General features: G+C 46.5%; 3 protein-coding genes across 6 annotated transcripts; 2 read left to right on the plus strand and 1 right to left on the minus strand.

The window, feature by feature from the left end:
• The first annotated feature begins 1,327 nt into the window (after positions 1-1,327).
• On the plus strand, positions 1,328-3,748 carry LOC136462842 (two pore potassium channel a). Of its 2 annotated transcripts, none has more exons than XM_066461979.1 (3): positions 1,328-1,650; positions 2,440-3,344; positions 3,456-3,748. In XM_066461979.1, the coding sequence occupies exons 2-3, from the start codon at positions 2,455-2,457 to the stop codon at positions 3,607-3,609; spliced, it is 1,044 nt and encodes a 347-aa protein (XP_066318076.1). In that variant the 5' UTR covers positions 1,328-1,650; positions 2,440-2,454; the 3' UTR covers positions 3,610-3,748. The 2 variants fall into 2 exon arrangements, with proteins under 2 accessions (XP_066318076.1, XP_066318010.1); XM_066461913.1 differs by having other exon boundaries at positions 1,331-1,650; positions 2,437-3,344.
• A 106-nt stretch (positions 3,749-3,854) lies between these two features.
• Positions 3,855-8,949, minus strand: LOC136462618 (meiotic recombination protein SPO11-1). 3 transcript variants are annotated; one of them, XM_066461720.1, is made up of 15 exons: positions 8,711-8,948; positions 8,507-8,618; positions 8,317-8,393; positions 8,143-8,244; positions 7,985-8,058; positions 7,777-7,793; positions 6,950-7,019; positions 6,819-6,855; positions 5,992-6,039; positions 5,852-5,910; positions 5,740-5,771; positions 5,553-5,658; positions 5,020-5,140; positions 4,838-4,901; positions 3,855-4,437 (listed from the first exon to the last, which is right to left on the minus strand). In XM_066461720.1, the coding sequence occupies exons 1-15, from the start codon at positions 8,814-8,816 to the stop codon at positions 4,311-4,313; spliced, it is 1,152 nt and encodes a 383-aa protein (XP_066317817.1). In that variant the 5' UTR covers positions 8,817-8,948; the 3' UTR covers positions 3,855-4,310. The 3 variants fall into 3 exon arrangements, with proteins under 3 accessions (XP_066317817.1, XP_066317869.1, XP_066317927.1); XM_066461772.1 differs by lacking the exon at positions 5,553-5,658; XM_066461830.1 differs by lacking the exons at positions 5,553-5,658; positions 5,740-5,771 and having other exon boundaries at positions 8,711-8,949.
• Positions 8,950-11,872: 2,923 nt separating this feature from the next.
• On the plus strand, positions 11,873-12,472 carry LOC136453449 (uncharacterized). Its single transcript, XM_066454021.1, has one exon. It carries the CDS (start codon positions 11,873-11,875, stop codon positions 12,470-12,472), a length of 600 nt encoding a protein of 199 aa, XP_066310118.1.
• Positions 12,473-15,574: the final 3,102 nt, after the last annotated feature.

A 15,574-nucleotide genomic window follows, 5' to 3' on the forward strand; every position in this document is an offset into this window, starting at 1 on the left:
ACTCTGGCCTCCTGACTATATAAAGGAGGGCGGAGTTCCTGGAGAGACAACGGATAACGTAACACAACACTTTACAATCAATCCAACGCAAAAGGCGAACGCCGACTGGATGTAGGGCTATTACTCGATCACGGTCGAGGGCCCGAACCAGGATAAATCGACTGTCTCTTGCGTTTACCGTCGAGTTCTGCATACGCTGAAGCCCAAACAAACTACCCCGGGTACCCCCGTGGCAGGCTATCGGTGGTGAAACATCGACAGCCTTTAGGTTTTAAAGATTTTCAAGGATCATGTCTGCAAGACATCCATCTTGGATGACTTTAGCTTTTATGATGACCATGAAAAGATAATGCAGGAGAAGAAATCAAAGCGTCAGCATCCAGTTGAGGTGTGTGAGTGAGTATCAATCTACTTCATGTAATGAGCCCTCTTCTACTGTAGTTCTATGAATGCTAGCACTTGCAGTTTCCCTTGTTAACTTGAGAACTATAAAAATCTAGCTTATGTTCCCTAACATGAACAAGTTCATAGCCTTGTTGCTGCGGGTTATATGCAGCAATGGAGGTTTTGTAGAATTGGCTTGAGCATTTTTCCTATTATAAGCTCATGTGGATTGGCAATTTGGCACTATTCAGCCAGTTTCATGGTATCCATCAGTAGCGTTTACCCTTATTTGGATGTTGAGAAACTATTTTAACTGCTATTTTCACCCTACAGGTCATGAATAGAAAGTTGGCAGCCATCTTGCTGAAAATCAAACTACTGATAGGAAGGAGAGGCTGCTGAAACATGAGGCCATAGGGGAACAAAACGTTGTGGTGGAGAATAGTGTGGTCTGGGGATTTCAAGGACTTTGTGAAATCAAATTTTGAGATATGTGAATGCGTAGGCCTCTCAGTTGTGGCTGCTCGGGTTAGAAACTGTTGTATCTCCACTGCAGTAAAAGGCAATTTTTCGTTATTGTAGAATTCTACCTTGCATATGGCTAATAAATGTTGTACAAGTTCTTGTGAATGGATGAAGCAAATATTATATGTGTTGTATGGATGGAACAAATGGACTGTAAATTGTTGGTTGAACCTGATGTTGTTGGCTGAAAATTTAAAATCAGCCTGAGCTAGAATTGGCTGGTAGTTTGAATTTGAAATTTTGAAATCATGAGCTATAATCGGCTAAAAATCACCTATTGTTACTGGCGCCATTATATAAAATTTTAAAAATCAGCTGTTGACTAGAATTGGCTCGCTGGACTGACCGGTACAGCCCCAACACCAGCCAGCAATTCAGGCCTGCATCAAGGTCAGAGTCAACGGACCTGCGCAGCTTTTACCAGCAGATTCTTCCGTCTCCTCCGGAGGCGAGGACAGAACCGACGGAGCAGGTCGGCAGAAAAAGGTCCGCGCCCTGGTGCCGCCTTTCACAGTTTATCTCCGTTAAAACAGTACGCGGAAGGCACGCGTACCGCACGTCGGCGTCGATCTTCTCGGCCCAGCTCGAGCTGACAAAAGGCGCCGTGGACACCGGCGAGGGGAGAGCCCGAGACACGGAGGAGGGGCTGAGCGAGGGCTAGAAGAGGCGCGCGAAGAACTTCCCTTGTCGGCGGGATCCAGTCCGGCTCACCCGATCTGACTCTCCCTGACTCCCACAGAGGTAAACAAGCTACACGAGTTGCTCGTAGTCTCTTGATGCCAAATCAAATCTCCTTTGCAAGCTCTACCGGTGCTGCTTCGGTCTATGCATGTACTGGAGAACTGAAGTAATTTTTTTTTTTCCTTTTCTGGATTGGATAAGGAATTAGCTGGCCTCGAGTGAATACTGAACCATAATGCATCTGCTCCCGTCTGTTCTTTATCATCCAACGTTGCTTCAATAGTTGAAATTCATCCCACTCCAATGTTTCCATCTTCATCCCAGAAGCAATTCTTGCTCGATTCATGGACTCTTTTTTTTCCTAAGCTACAGCTTCACTCCAAGTAGAGTACCAGAGATCCGATCTCAACGAATGAGGATAGTGACTGGGCCATGGGAATTTGACAGAGAAAGAAAGGGACAGGTAGAGATAACGGGGATAGGTTGCCCTTCGGGTGCCTAAAAAGGGCCAACAAAATGGCATACCAAGTCAGGCTGCCACGCTTTGCCTATGAATTGGCCTTCGCACAGTCCCTTCTGTTTTACCTCACCTTAAACTGTTGATGATAGGTGGAAAACGGTATAATATTTCATCATGCTTCATTGCTGCTGTTCAATTTGGGTTCATGGTATCTCAATTTCAAATAGGCTTGGTCATTTGTACAACCTGTTTATATGTAGTATATGTCTCGCTGATAATCTGCATATCCCCAAATATATTCCTTCTGAATTACCTGTCATTTTATATGTCAGTACACACTCAGTTCCCTGAATTTCAAGTACTTGAACGTGATTGCATCATTGCAGCAGATCCAGGTTAAACTGATGGCTGACAACAGCATTGAGCAAGCATTGATAGAGGATCCTCCTAATGTGCTGAAAAGGAAACCGCCAGAAGGAGCTAAACGGTTTCGACGATGCAGGTCAACCCCCTCAGATCCCACCGATCAGAAACCTGCAGAAAACAGATCTGTGCTTAAAGCCAAGGAGTTATTCACGGAGATAAGGCCGAGCTTCAGGCTTGTAGGCCTCCTCCTTTTTGCCTACCTGCTAGTGGGTGTCATCATCTTTTACCTATTCATGGATCAGTTATCTGGGAAGACAACTGATAGAGTGCTTGACGCCTTGTACTTCGTTATTGTCACAATGACCTCGGTTGGCTATGGGGATCTTTTCCCAAACAGTGACACAACAAAGCTGCTTGCTTGCGCTTTCGTCTTCACAGGCATGGCGATCATTGCTCTCTTCATCAGCAAAGCGGCAGATTACCTTGTTGAGAAACAGGAGGTGTTGTTCTTCAAAGCACTGCACATGAATATGAAGGGCAGCGAGGCCAAAATGCTCAGGGCAATGGAAACAAATAAGATAAAGTACAAATTCTACACTGTCGCTCTGCTTCTGGCGATGGTTATTGCTGCTGGGACTGTATTTCTGTGGAAGGTTGAGAAGCTGAGCCTTGTTGATTCCTTTTACTGTGTCTGTGCCACGATCACTACCCTGGGTTATGGGGATAAAAGCTTCTCGTCCAAATTGGGACGTGTTTTTGCAGTATTTTGGATAACCACGAGTACTATCATCATGGCTCAATTCTTCATGTACCTTGCTGAGCTCTACACCGAGCGACGGCAGAAAATGCTGGCCAAATGGGTCCTCATCAGGAGGATAACAACCATGGATCTTGAGGCAGCTGATCTAGATGGCAACCGACAAGTTGTGTAAGTGCATAACTTATAACTCATCTCAGCACCCATCTTCCATATTAGTAATTTTTTTCTCTGAAGTGTTTGGTATCAATGATGCTGATATCTGGAAGTTGATGTGTACAGTGCTGCTGAATTTGTACTTTACAAGCTAAAAGAGCTGGGCAAGATCAGCCAAGAGGAGATATCTTGTTTTCTTGAGGAGTTCAACCAGCTTGATGTTGACCAGTCTGGCACACTCTCGACTTACGACCTTAATCTGGCACAAACCAGCCAATGACTGATGGTGCAAATGTGATTTTGCTGATTGAATGGTTTTGGTTGATGTTGTAGCATTTTTGTTGTCCATATGTAACTCAGTAATCTTGTAAAAATGCAAATGAGACGATTGAGAAATTATATCCCACTTTTTCTCCAAAGCAACTTGAATGAAGGCTGTAAGGAAAGTTTATCCGAGCTTGCACACAGAGACAGCATACCTGCCCATTTATTAAGTTGGTTTAGCTCTGCCCCTCTCATTGCCGTGTTTCCAGCATATGATGCGAAAATTGTTATGTAGCAGTGAATTGTGGTGGATACTTTTAGACTTGTTACCATTGGCTCTGCATCGGTCGGCAAGCAACAAATCTGATGCCCGGAGATCATTCAGGAACTCAGGGATAGATGCAGAAATTAGCACAGATCCCATGGGATAGAGCATCTATAGTTGCAGAACATTAAGCAAGATTGCCATCACAAGGCTGACTTTTTCTGAGAAAACGTAAGCACTTCTATTCAAATAGTTGTATCTGAACTCTTACAGCGATTTAACTTCCAATAACACGAAATATAACCTAAAAGATACATTTGTTCAGATGATCAGCCATGAAACTGCTATACTAAACTAAAGTCAGGCAACATAAGGACATAACTCTAGTCAAACAAAAGAAGATCATATTAAGACACATCCTGGACGGGTACAAGTATGTCCAATCTTATATCTTATAAATGCATGCCTTGTTTGATCTTCTGGGGAATGTATTCATCCGATAAAAAGGAAATGGAATTTGCAGATAGTGCCTCAATCTCAAACTTAACACCCTTTTGCAACATTGCTTCCAACTCTGACCTGTCAAATGAGAGAATACATGTGAAATTCAGGAAGAAAAAACTAAGAGAACAAAATAACTCAAAATTCTTGATACGTAAATGATGCATTTAATAATATCTTAAAAGTATGAAGTGCTTGCAACTATTTTGCCGTTACTGGTAAAAACAGGAAGCTATACAGTTATTGAAGCTAAAGATCTGGTGCTGAAGAAACTCTCCAGACACTAAATCATAAGAATGATGACTGCAAATCAGATTTCATGAAAACTCTAGCCTAACCAATACTGAGATTGAGATCCCTAACCAAAAGACAGTTCTAATAGACATTGAGCTTGAACTGGAGGTCACAGTGATATCATGGAGGATGTATACTTGTAATACACCTTGTAAAACTCCAAAGCTGGTTCATTATTCATTACCTCCATTCTGGGGCTTCCCTGTGTAAATAGCACCTAGCAAGAATACCTTCAGCTTTCCTCCTATCTGTGCAGCAGAAAACATGATTTCACAGGTTGGCATTTGACATACAACAAGAAAGTAAGGAACTTCTTCCCAAAAAAAAGGAGTACATATGACACTTGAATCACTCCAGTTTATTCACCTTCAGGTAACAAATGAAGTAGGCAGCAGTCTGGAAGGCAATATTCTTCAAAATCAGATGTGAAGACTCCAAGCCACCGTATATCAGGCACACGCAACAAGTTTGCATCATGTGCCAATTGCTTGAAGAATGAAATTGCGCAAGGAAGTAGCAGAGGTTGGTAAGTTAAAACAAGTAAATATGCCATAGTCTTGGGTTTCAAAGAGCAAAAAGAAATATTAAAGGCCATGCTTGACAATAAAAATAGGACAAAATTTCATGAATAAGACAAGCAAAATGTGCATAATTTTTTATTTTTTTTAGAAAACAGGAACCGTTCTAACACATAGCCTTACTGCTAACGGGACTTCATAAAGTAATAGAACTTTCAAGAGCAAAGAGGCCAGGCAAGCGGGTGAATTAGGACGAAAGGTGCAGTATATGATCATGTCCATGAATTCGTTAACTGTAATTTTAACCTGCGAATCTGCTAAGAAAGTTAAGTTCATAAGAGCAATAGATGAGCATAGCAGCATTAGATAAATCATGCCTACCAAGGAACCAAATTTATAGGTAGCCAGAATGTCAAAACCATAAGGATCTGAGTCCACTAGGCAATAAGCAGGCAGATGCAGCTGTTCAACAAGGTACCGCAGGAATCTAGGATGGAAAAAAGAACGTAAAATTGGGATAGAGGTTGAGAAATATGCAAGAGGAACTTAATGAATAAAGAGCACATGCCTTCTTGTTGGAATATCTGGGTAGCCTCTTCCCTGAGTTGACAATGCAATATCATGAAACTAGAAAGAAACATTATGAGAATTGATAACACTGGGTGAGAGTTGCTACTTACTGTAATAACAATGCAGCGATTTCTTTCACAAAACTTGTCATTGGCCAGACGCTGGAACACTGCAAAGGGAGTAAGGGACTACTGAGGTATATTGTACAAAGAGCAAAAAGTATTAAATGCAAACAGAAAATTTTAAAGACCTGTCTCCTTCTCAACCACAAGTATGTAGTGAGCAACACTAACAACATCTGCAAGAGGAAAAGAAAGAATAAGACAACTTCAGCTCACTGCAATGCAATTTGGGGTATCAAGGTAGGAAATCAAAGTTTGCGTAACACAAAAGGAAGCCTGTGCATAATTACGGGGAATACTAAGGAGACTCAAGGTCATACTTATTCAAGACCAAACATGATATAGATTGTTAATTGTATTGATAGCCAAGCTTTGCTGTAGAGTTGTAGGCATGTCAAAATCCAACTTGCTAAACAACCATATGATAACTAAATTACAAAATTTAATTGGGAATAAATTGCAGAAAGATAAAAGGTACTCCCGTCGTTTCAAACTATTGTTCACTTTAGCTTTGTCCTAAGTCAAACTTCTCTAACTTTGATCAAGTTTTTAGAAAAAAATATATTATCATCTACAAGTTCAATAAATGCATTACAAAATATATTTCATGGAGAATTTAATGGAACTAGTTTGATATTCTAGATGTTGGTGCATTTTTCTATAAACTTGATCAGAGTTAGAGAGGTTTGACTTGGGACAAAGCTAAAGTGAAGTAGTAAACTATAACTTGGAACAGAGAGTAGCTAGTTAATTAAGAATGTATGAATCTGAATTTCTTCGAAAAAAGGAAACATTAAATTGAAGATCTATGGTACCATTTAAGGGCAAATTGATCAGAGTGACTTTGCCCAGTGTGCTTTAAAAAATCAAGGAAAGAGTTAATTTTTCAGTATCCCCTCCCAAACATTTCCCAATAGCACAAAGGGAGTTGTGTTCTTAAAGTTGCTGGAAAAACCTTTGATTGCCTCAATATCAACAGGGATGGAGAAAGCCTGAATATACAGAAGGTAAAAGCAAACCAATTAAATGGAATCTTATAAATAACCCACTTAGCAAAAATTAGGGGCGGAGAACATAAAAGCTTACAGCATTGACGTTTGTTATACAGTACACTTTCTTTTCGCCCTCCACAAATCTTATCCAGCCCATCACCAGACTAGGATAATGAAGGGTATAGACATGTGCACACAGGTAAAAATGAATAAAAATAAACAAATAGTTCTATGAAGATAACATTGCAAACCTAGTAAAAACTGTGAAAGTAACAGCAAAAGTGTAATAGGAAAATCATATAGAATATCTAAATTCCTATCGTGAATTGTGAACACTTCTGCTATATGGAAGTTTTTTTGTATTCAGATAAATCAAAGACAGCTCTTCATGAATCCAGACATGTCCCATGTCATAAAATATCTCAAATTTGTGAACTGACACTGGGAAGGACAACAGATCCATCGTGGCTTCATTTCTTCCCCCTCTTCATATGCATAAACCTAGACAACTAAGACTACATTGAAAGAATGGTATCCCAGGTTCCCAACCCCACTAGTTCAAACACATCCAGATCATCTTTCTTTATGTAATGGAGACAACCACACGGGATGATTAAGGAACAAAAGGAAAACTGATTGGTTTAAGTTATAAAAAATGATGCGTCATAAAATAATAATAAAAAAATGGCGTACCCAGTGCAGAGAGCTCCCGCTCTGTGCGGGGTCTGGGGAAGGGTGTTAGCGGCAAGCCTTACCCTCGCCTGTGCAATGCGAGGAGACCGCGACTCGAACTCGGGACCTTCCGGTCACAGGCGGTAAGACTCTACCGCTTGCACCAGGCCCGCTCTTCCGTCATAAAATAATAGAAGAATAAAAACCAAACATATCTTCAAAGCTTCAACTCTATGGCAGAGTTCATACCCTTTCACTACAGGAACCTGCAGCGAGCCAAGGGAGCACAATATTCAGTCAGCTAAGGCCAATGAAATTATGACATTATACATCATGTAATAGTCATGGTGCTGCATATTAGTGAAGGATCAAATATCATCGATGGCACAAGTCCTCTCTACAATACACAACGGAAGCTTCTGGAAAGACAGCAGACTAATGGCACCTACGGACCTACCACATTGAGATTGTGCCGACTGCACTTGAAGAGTATGCAGATATCGTTGATGGCACGGTCAACAACTGCTACTTCTGCAGTGAGCCAAGATACATGCAAATTCTAGTAATCACTTATAATGGAAAGAGGAGCAAACATTGCAGCTAGTGATCACAGACCTACGAAGATGGAGGGGTACATGTAGTAGATGTCCCTCTTGGAGCAGTGCTTGTTCTGCTGCAGGAGCTGCTGCACCACGAGCAGCACCCTCAGGAGCACATCTACGCATGAACAACGCATCAGAAAGTAATTAGTGTGATCACATACACGTAAAGATTTAGATGTATTCATACTGAGGCGGGAGGTGTGGTAGTCCTTGTGGAGCAGGGAGAGGACGTCCGTGCCGACGGGGACGTCGTAGCTGCAGGCACTGCAATCACGCACGAGCGCGCGGCCAGGGATGTGACACATTTTGGTGAACATTGCTCGAGAGATGTTATGGTGAGGAAGGAGATGGTCTCGGGAGCGGGGCGGAAGCCAAACCATGGGGACGGGGACGCAGAGTCGGCAGAGGAGCAGTAGTTCCGGTACCGGTGGAGCACTATGGACGGGGAGCGGCCAGCGGCAACCTCTTCGACGACCCAGCGCACAAGCCCTGCGCCGTGCCCCAACCACGCGTCAGCTCCAGACGCTACAGGGGTGAGGGAAGTTTTAAGGGCAGGCAATCGAGGAGATGGGTAACGGAACCTTTGATCCTGCGGAGGAGGATCGCCGCCTCCTCCTGCCTCCGCCGCAACTGCTGCTCGTCGCCTTCGAGCGGCGCCGCTCGCCGCCTCTTGTCCCTCCCCGCCATGGCGCTAGTCGATCGCGAAGGAACAGAGTTGGGCTTAGTGGGCTCCGTTCGACTGCTTGGGCCTTCAAGAGCCCAACAACGAAGCCAGCCTTCAAGAGGCGTGACACAACAAGGTTACCTTAAATTCCCCTAAAAAAACAAGGTTACCTTAAATTTCAGTAATGCTCAGGATGTCCGTCCGTCGGACGGGCACCTCGCGCTGTGCGCCTCCCGCCTACCTCTCCTCTCTCCTGCACCTCGCGACTCGCACTTTTCTTAAAAAAAAAACTTGAGCCTTGCATGGTCGCACCAGATCCGTCTCGCGTCGTGTGTGTCCCACGCCATGCACCTCGTGCCGCACACCCTGCCCGTGCCTCACGCCGTCCACACTTTGCGCTGCGCTCCCCCACGCTGCATCAACTAGCCTCCATTGAACGGCAGCAAGTTGATGAATATATGTTGCAACCGTATGTTTCATACGTTTCAGATGTATGTTGCATATGTTTCATCTGAATGTTGCAAAAGTAGATCTGATGTTGCATATGTTGCAAAGGATATACACGTATGTTGCAAGTGTATGTTCCAAATATTTCAACTGTTTGAAACGTATGTTGCAAGTGTTTTATATAAATATTGTATATGTTGCAGTGGTTATACATGTATGTTGCAAGTATATGTTTCAAATGTTTCACCTATTTCAGACCTATGTTATAAGTGTTTTATCTGAATGTTGCATATGTTGCATATATTTCGGACATACGTTACAAGCGCATCTAGTCAAAATGCTTTCATCCTCACGTATGTTGCAAATGTGTTTATCCGGATGTTGTGTTGCTATATACATATGTTTCAAACGTATGTTTGTAAATGTTTCTCCGGTTTTAGACATATATTGCAGAAGTACTTTCATGTTGCAACATTAGAAGGCGTAGGAAGCGGACGCATGCAGATGCAGTCCCTGTAGGCGTAGCGGTCCCCACCTACATGTGCATCAGCAGGTACGAGACGAGCATCGGCAGGCACGAGGCACACAACTGCATGCGTAGACGCACTAGCATGCAGGGGCGGGTTTGCACGTGCATTAGTTACATGCGAGACATGCACGCGCAGAGTTGCATGCGGGGCAGGCTTTTTTTTTTAAAAAAAAAGCGAGGCGGGCGTGAGCGTTCGGACACGTCCTAGTGCTAGACGCCCGAGCGCTAGTTGTTCCGCTTAAATTTTGCTACAATGTATATCTATATATGCACTATAAACATGCATAGTTTAATTTTTTTTAAGACTCCTAAGTATGTTTTTCTAAAGGGTTTTCACGATTCCATCTAATAGAGGGTTTGCAATATTTTCCTGTGTATAGATTGTACATTTGCACTTCTTTTTTGCGAGAACCACAATCGGGTCTTTTCTCTTGAACTTATCAGCTAAAATCTACAGTATTTTTCTCTCACAACAAATCAGCTTCAGCCGACTTTAATATCAGAGAGAGAGAGATTAAACTGCGCTGAATGCTGATGTAATTGAAAGAGGATTAATCCTGAGTTTATTAGGGACGTCCTTTGTCGACATATATCAGTACTATATACGGAGTAGTTTTAAAGCTGTTGGACAGTTGCACCCCCACCTCGCGTTCATGTAGCTGTGTGTGATATTGATGTATTCTACTCTCTTTTTTCGCGATCGGGCATTGTACCCGTTTTTCATCAATATCAGAGTGCTTGGCGTTAGTGGCGAGAGGCCAACGAACGCACAGCGCAAACACCTAGCTACCGGATCCTTTGTATTCTACTCTTTTATTTACTTATACTATAACAAATAGCAGCGCACGTCAGCGGACAGCGGTTATCTTCTTCTCCACACTCATAAGCTAATTAAGAAAAGGTGACAACGCGAGTGATTATTAGAGCTAGAGGGGACAGAAACAGCCGAGCTGGGAGAGCAAGAACCGACGCTCTCGACTCAGCCAATCCAGCTTCGATTGATCCGACGTTCCCGAGTCAGCCAAAGGCCCAAGATAACGAAGATCACTGAACGCCTTCAGTCTCTCAATATCTTTTCATTTTGATTGACTGACAACTAATCAACCTCCTTTCTAAGCACGCTGGAGTACTTTCTCGGTATATCCGATATCCGTAGACCGAAATGCTTCCCCTCCTATCGCTGTTCAGTTCCCGTCTTGTATCGCTCTTGACCATCTCCATCCTTGCTCGATCGAGTAGCTGAACTCCGTCCCACTCAAACTTTCCTGCTCGCTCCAATGGATTTTTTTAACTTGATTCATAGCAACCTATCGAATGGATATAGATTGGCAGGGGAATTTCACCGAGAAGGAAGAGACAGGTAGTCAGTTAGAGAGATAAGGGGACGCTCAAAGGTCCAGTAGTAAAACTTTGGACAGGCTGCCTGCTCTTGCCTATGAACCAAATTGGCCTTCACACAGCCCATTTTGTTTTGCCTCACCGTACCTCGATCTATACTCTATAGAGGACACAGCCCATTTCAGTTTGGATTCGTGACGTCATCTCTATTTCAGAATGGCTTTGTCATCTTGATCTTGGCGATCCGTGCAACTTTGTTATATGTTCGTACTAGCGTAGCATGTCTCTGAATCTTTAATTTGGTCTCTGAAGGTAACTGCAGCAGATAAACACTAAGCTGATGACTGACAACAGTATTCAGGAAGCAATACTGTCTGATCCTCCTAATGTGCTGGCAAGCCAGACATCAGAAGGAGCCATACAGTTTCTCTCAGCGGAAACAGCTCTTCAACAGCTAAAGCCGCCCAGCACGCACTCGCCGCGGCTCCGCGAGCACTCGCCGCGACCCCAACTGAATCACCCGGTCTCCACGGCGCCCACGCGATCCGGTCTCCATGGCGCCCACGCTCCCGCTCTGTGCGCTCGCCCGCTCGCGTGTAACGCCCTCGCCTGTACAAGCTTGGCCAAAGGCCATGATTGTAATCTATATATGTACATGCCATGATCAATAGAATGTTGTCCAGTTGATCAATACAATTCTACATGGCATCATCGTCCATGGTTCTCTCAGAGCATCCCTTCGCCACTTCTCCTTCCGCTGCTCCAATGGCGCCCTCCTCCCACCACTCTAACTCCTCTTCGGATGACAACCTCTTCGTCGCCCCCGCTGCCGCCTCTGCGATCCAGGGCATCTCCATCCGCCACCACGTCCCTGTCATCCTCGACATGGACGAAGGCAACTACGACCAGTGGCGCCACTTCTTCGATTCCACCCTCGGCAAATTCGGTCTCGAGGGCCACGTTCGTTCCCCCACCCCGTCCCAGGACCACGATGGCGAGTGGCGCAGGGTTGATTCCTGCGTCGTCAACTGGATCCTCGCCACCGTCTCCAAGGGCGTTTTCGACATCGTTCGCCGCGATCGCCACAACGCTTTATCCCTGTGGCACGCCGTCGAAGGGTTGTTCCAGGACAACGAGCTGCAGTGCGCCGTGTATCTCGAGACCGAGCTGCACACCCTGCAGCAAGGCGACATGTCCATGAACGACTACTGCACCAAGCTGAAGCGGATCGCGTATCAGCTGCGCGACATCAGCCATCCCGTCTCCGAGCCGAGTCAGGTGCTCAACCTCCTCCGCGGCCTCAATCCTCGGTACCGCTACGTCAAGCCGGTGATCACGTCCAAGTACCCGCTGCCCTCCTTCTAGAGCGCCCGCTCCTTCCTCATCCTCGAGGAGCTCAGCGCTCAGCACGACACCAACGCCAAAGCTAGCCAGGCCCTCGTCGTGACTCACGGCGACAACCCTAGCGGCTCCTCCAACTCGGCGTCCACCGGCCACAAGGACGGGTCTTCTTCCTCCACAGCGCCCCTGATCCAACAACGACGGCAACAACCGTTCCAACAACCGCCAAGATCGACACCGTGGCTGAGGTCACGGCAACGGCGGCGCATCATGATCCAACAACTCAAGCGCGCAGTTCGCGCCATGGGCCGCGGGCTACAATCCCTGGCAAGGCATGGTGCAAGCCTGGCCCATGCCTCTCCGCGCCCTAGAGCCGGCGTTCTGGGACCTCGTCCGCCGTTCCAACCGCAGCTGGCCATGACGGCCACGCATCCGTCCGCACCTTCGCCTGGCGGCCCCTTCGACACCAGTGCCCTCTACGCCGCACTCCAGTCCGCCAGCGTCCCCCACCATCCTCTGAGCGCGTCTGAGTGGTATTTTGATACTGGCACTATCGGGTACCTTAGAATGGGGTACCCCAAGCAAACATTGAAAGGGTCGCTAAAGTCTCATCTAAAAAATAAAAACTAGAAGGTAAGTCATGGGCCCCTCACCCGCCACGACCGAGCCCACTGGGTCCTCCTCCTCCTCGCCTCGAGCCTCGAGCCTCGAGCAGGAGGTCTCGGCATCCTGACGCAAACTCCGCTTCATGCGAGGCTCTCCAGGGAAGGCCTCGGCAGGGAACGCCGTCTCCGCCTCGCCCGAGGCTCTCCACATAAGGCCTTGGCAGGAGGTGCATTCTCCGTATCGCGCAAGGCCTCTCGCGCGAGGCCTCGGCAAGGAGCCTGATCTCCGTCTCGCATGAGGCCTCATTCTCCGTGTCGCTCGAGGCCGGCTCGTCCGTAGCCCGTCGCCCCCCGCCTCGGTCGACCCTCCCGACAGCGCGTCACGTCTCATTAATACTTCAACCACTCCCGCAATCTCAGCCGGACGGTGGCTCAACGCCATAGAATGGCCGACGCGACCCGAGGTCGCATCAGCGCCATACCGGCCGGGATAGGGCACGGCGGGGATTACCAGCCACTGTGTCCTAACACTGTGTCCACGATCAGCGCCATACCGGCTGGGACAGGGTACGACAGGGATTACCGGCCACTGTGTCCTAATGCTGTATCCACGATCAGCCGCCCGCTCAAGGCCTTGGCACTGTACACCAGGGCCTCGGCGATCTTGGGGTTCGTGCCTGCCGAGACCCCCCACCGCAGTGCAAGCCTCGGCACCGACCAAGTCTCGGCCTTGCGCACAGTCCGTCCACAGTGGCTTGCACGTTCGCCGCCGCGTCCACTCCGAGGCATTCTCGGGGCTCCCATGACGTATAGGATCTGATGGGACAACCACGCCGCCCCAGTACTCCAAGGACGGACCACTCCTACGACCACGCCACCACAGGAACAGGCCACAGGGCTTGGACGTGCCACCCCTATTGGCACGACGCCGCATAGTAATACATGTAATGTCCTTGTCCTCCCTTCAACTATAAAAGGAGAGGACTTGGGCCACTTAGGGGGGGACGACGAAGAACACCTCGTAACGCACACATTCCAGCCGCTTGAGAGGAACGTCTCAGATGGCCCACACGACACCCTACCGAGACCTGGGACTGGTTCCCTCTCTCCCTTAGCTTGTAACCCCCTACTATGAGCGCTTTGGTGCAAGAAATACAAGATCGACCTCTCAGACTGGACGTAGGGCTTCGATTACCTGAACCAGTATAAACCTTGTGTCTCTTTGCATCACCATCCGGAATAGGTAGCACGCAGAACAAATTCACTAGTTGGTTGAGGACCCCCCAGTCCGAAACACCGACAGTTGGCGCGCCAGGTAGGGGACTCTGCGTGTCAGTTTCGTCATCCCAGCAAGTTCTAGATGGCAGACCCCGTACAACCATTGCGTCTCAGCACTGTGGTTTGGTTCGGGAGCCTAGAGTTCATGTCTCTAGGGCATGAGTACGACATGGTACTCCTCACTCCTTGGGCCCCATCGTCCGACGATGAAGTTACGCACCGGCAGCCCAGGCGCAGGCGGCGCCCGGGCGGCCGCTCTCGCCGCACTCGCTAGGCACAACGCGAGCAAAGCCACCCCGACGCTATGCGAACCAGGGGCGGCACGCCACTCCCCGCCAATATCCTACGACCAGCTGTGGGTGTAACAGAACTGACCAAATCATAAGAACGTAAGTACAAAAATAATCATCGAAGCGATCAAATTCCTGCACTTAAGCTCCCATAATCCCGGTAGTCCGGAAATCATAAAGGATTTCAACCAACTCTCAACATACAAACCAAGATCGTAGTGATTCAACACAACACATCATCTGTTACAACATTTCACAAGTAGCATGCGGATTACATCCATCAGAGTTAAAATAGAATATTACAAACCAAGTTTGAGTGTGCGGAAGCAACATAGTTTAGTACAAAACATTATGGTTTTCAAATACATTGCCAAGTCTGAGTCATATCCCACAAAAGCATTATCAGGTACGAGAACTAGTAGAGACCGCGCCCAACGGTCTAGTCTTCATCCCCAGCTGGGAGAAGGCAGTACTTGCAGCAACCAAAGTAGAACTGGTCATCTGCAACAGGTGGGAGATAAACCCTAAGTACGAGAAGGTACTCAGCTAGACTTACCCGTCAAAAACCAGAAATTAAAGACACCAAGGATTATGCAAGGCTTTTCAGGTGGGCTAGCTTGACACAGTTGCATAAAAGAGCTTACGATTATAGTGACCAATTTAAACTTAGCATCAAGCTTATCATTATTTACCTGTCTACTAGATTAGCACCTATACTAGAGCACTCACTTATTAGGAGCAAACAATATTAACCATAGCAGGTATAATAAGGCTGTCATCATCATATCATCATTTCCGAACCATTATGTTATTAAGTGTATCTACATTGGAGATAAGCCCGTCAAGTTCTCACTAACCGGGAGAGACGACGACTTGAATCGAATTACAACTCAGCTGAGGGGGTATTCCTAACTCTCACCCTGGCATACTTAGCAAGGGTAGCCATGGGTTAC

This window comes from Miscanthus floridulus, chromosome 1, assembly GCF_019320115.1.
Source record: "Miscanthus floridulus cultivar M001 chromosome 1, ASM1932011v1, whole genome shotgun sequence".
In the NCBI taxonomy this organism is placed as follows: domain Eukaryota; kingdom Viridiplantae; phylum Streptophyta; class Magnoliopsida; order Poales; family Poaceae; genus Miscanthus; species Miscanthus floridulus.

Excerpts from the sequence above, each read along its gene's own strand:
- LOC136462618 (XM_066461720.1), bottom strand. The coding sequence starts at position 8,816 with ATGGCGGGGAGGGACAAGAGGCGGCGAGCGGCGCCGCTCGAAGGCGAC. Across the intron at positions 8,394-8,506 it reads TCTGCGTCCCCGTCCCCATG|TGCCTGCAGCTACGACGTCC; the intron begins GTTTGGCTTCCG and ends GCGTGATTGCAG. Across the intron at positions 6,856-6,949 it reads GTATAACAAACGTCAATGCT|GCTTTCTCCATCCCTGTTGA; the intron begins GTAAGCTTTTAT and ends CTGTATATTCAG.
- LOC136453449 (XM_066454021.1), top strand. The coding sequence starts at position 11,873 with ATGGCGCCCTCCTCCCACCACTCTAACTCCTCTTCGGATGACAACCTC.
- LOC136462842 (XM_066461979.1), top strand. The coding sequence starts at position 2,455 with ATGGCTGACAACAGCATTGAGCAAGCATTGATAGAGGATCCTCCTAAT. Across the intron at positions 3,345-3,455 it reads GATGGCAACCGACAAGTTGT|TGCTGCTGAATTTGTACTTT; the intron begins GTAAGTGCATAA and ends TGATGTGTACAG.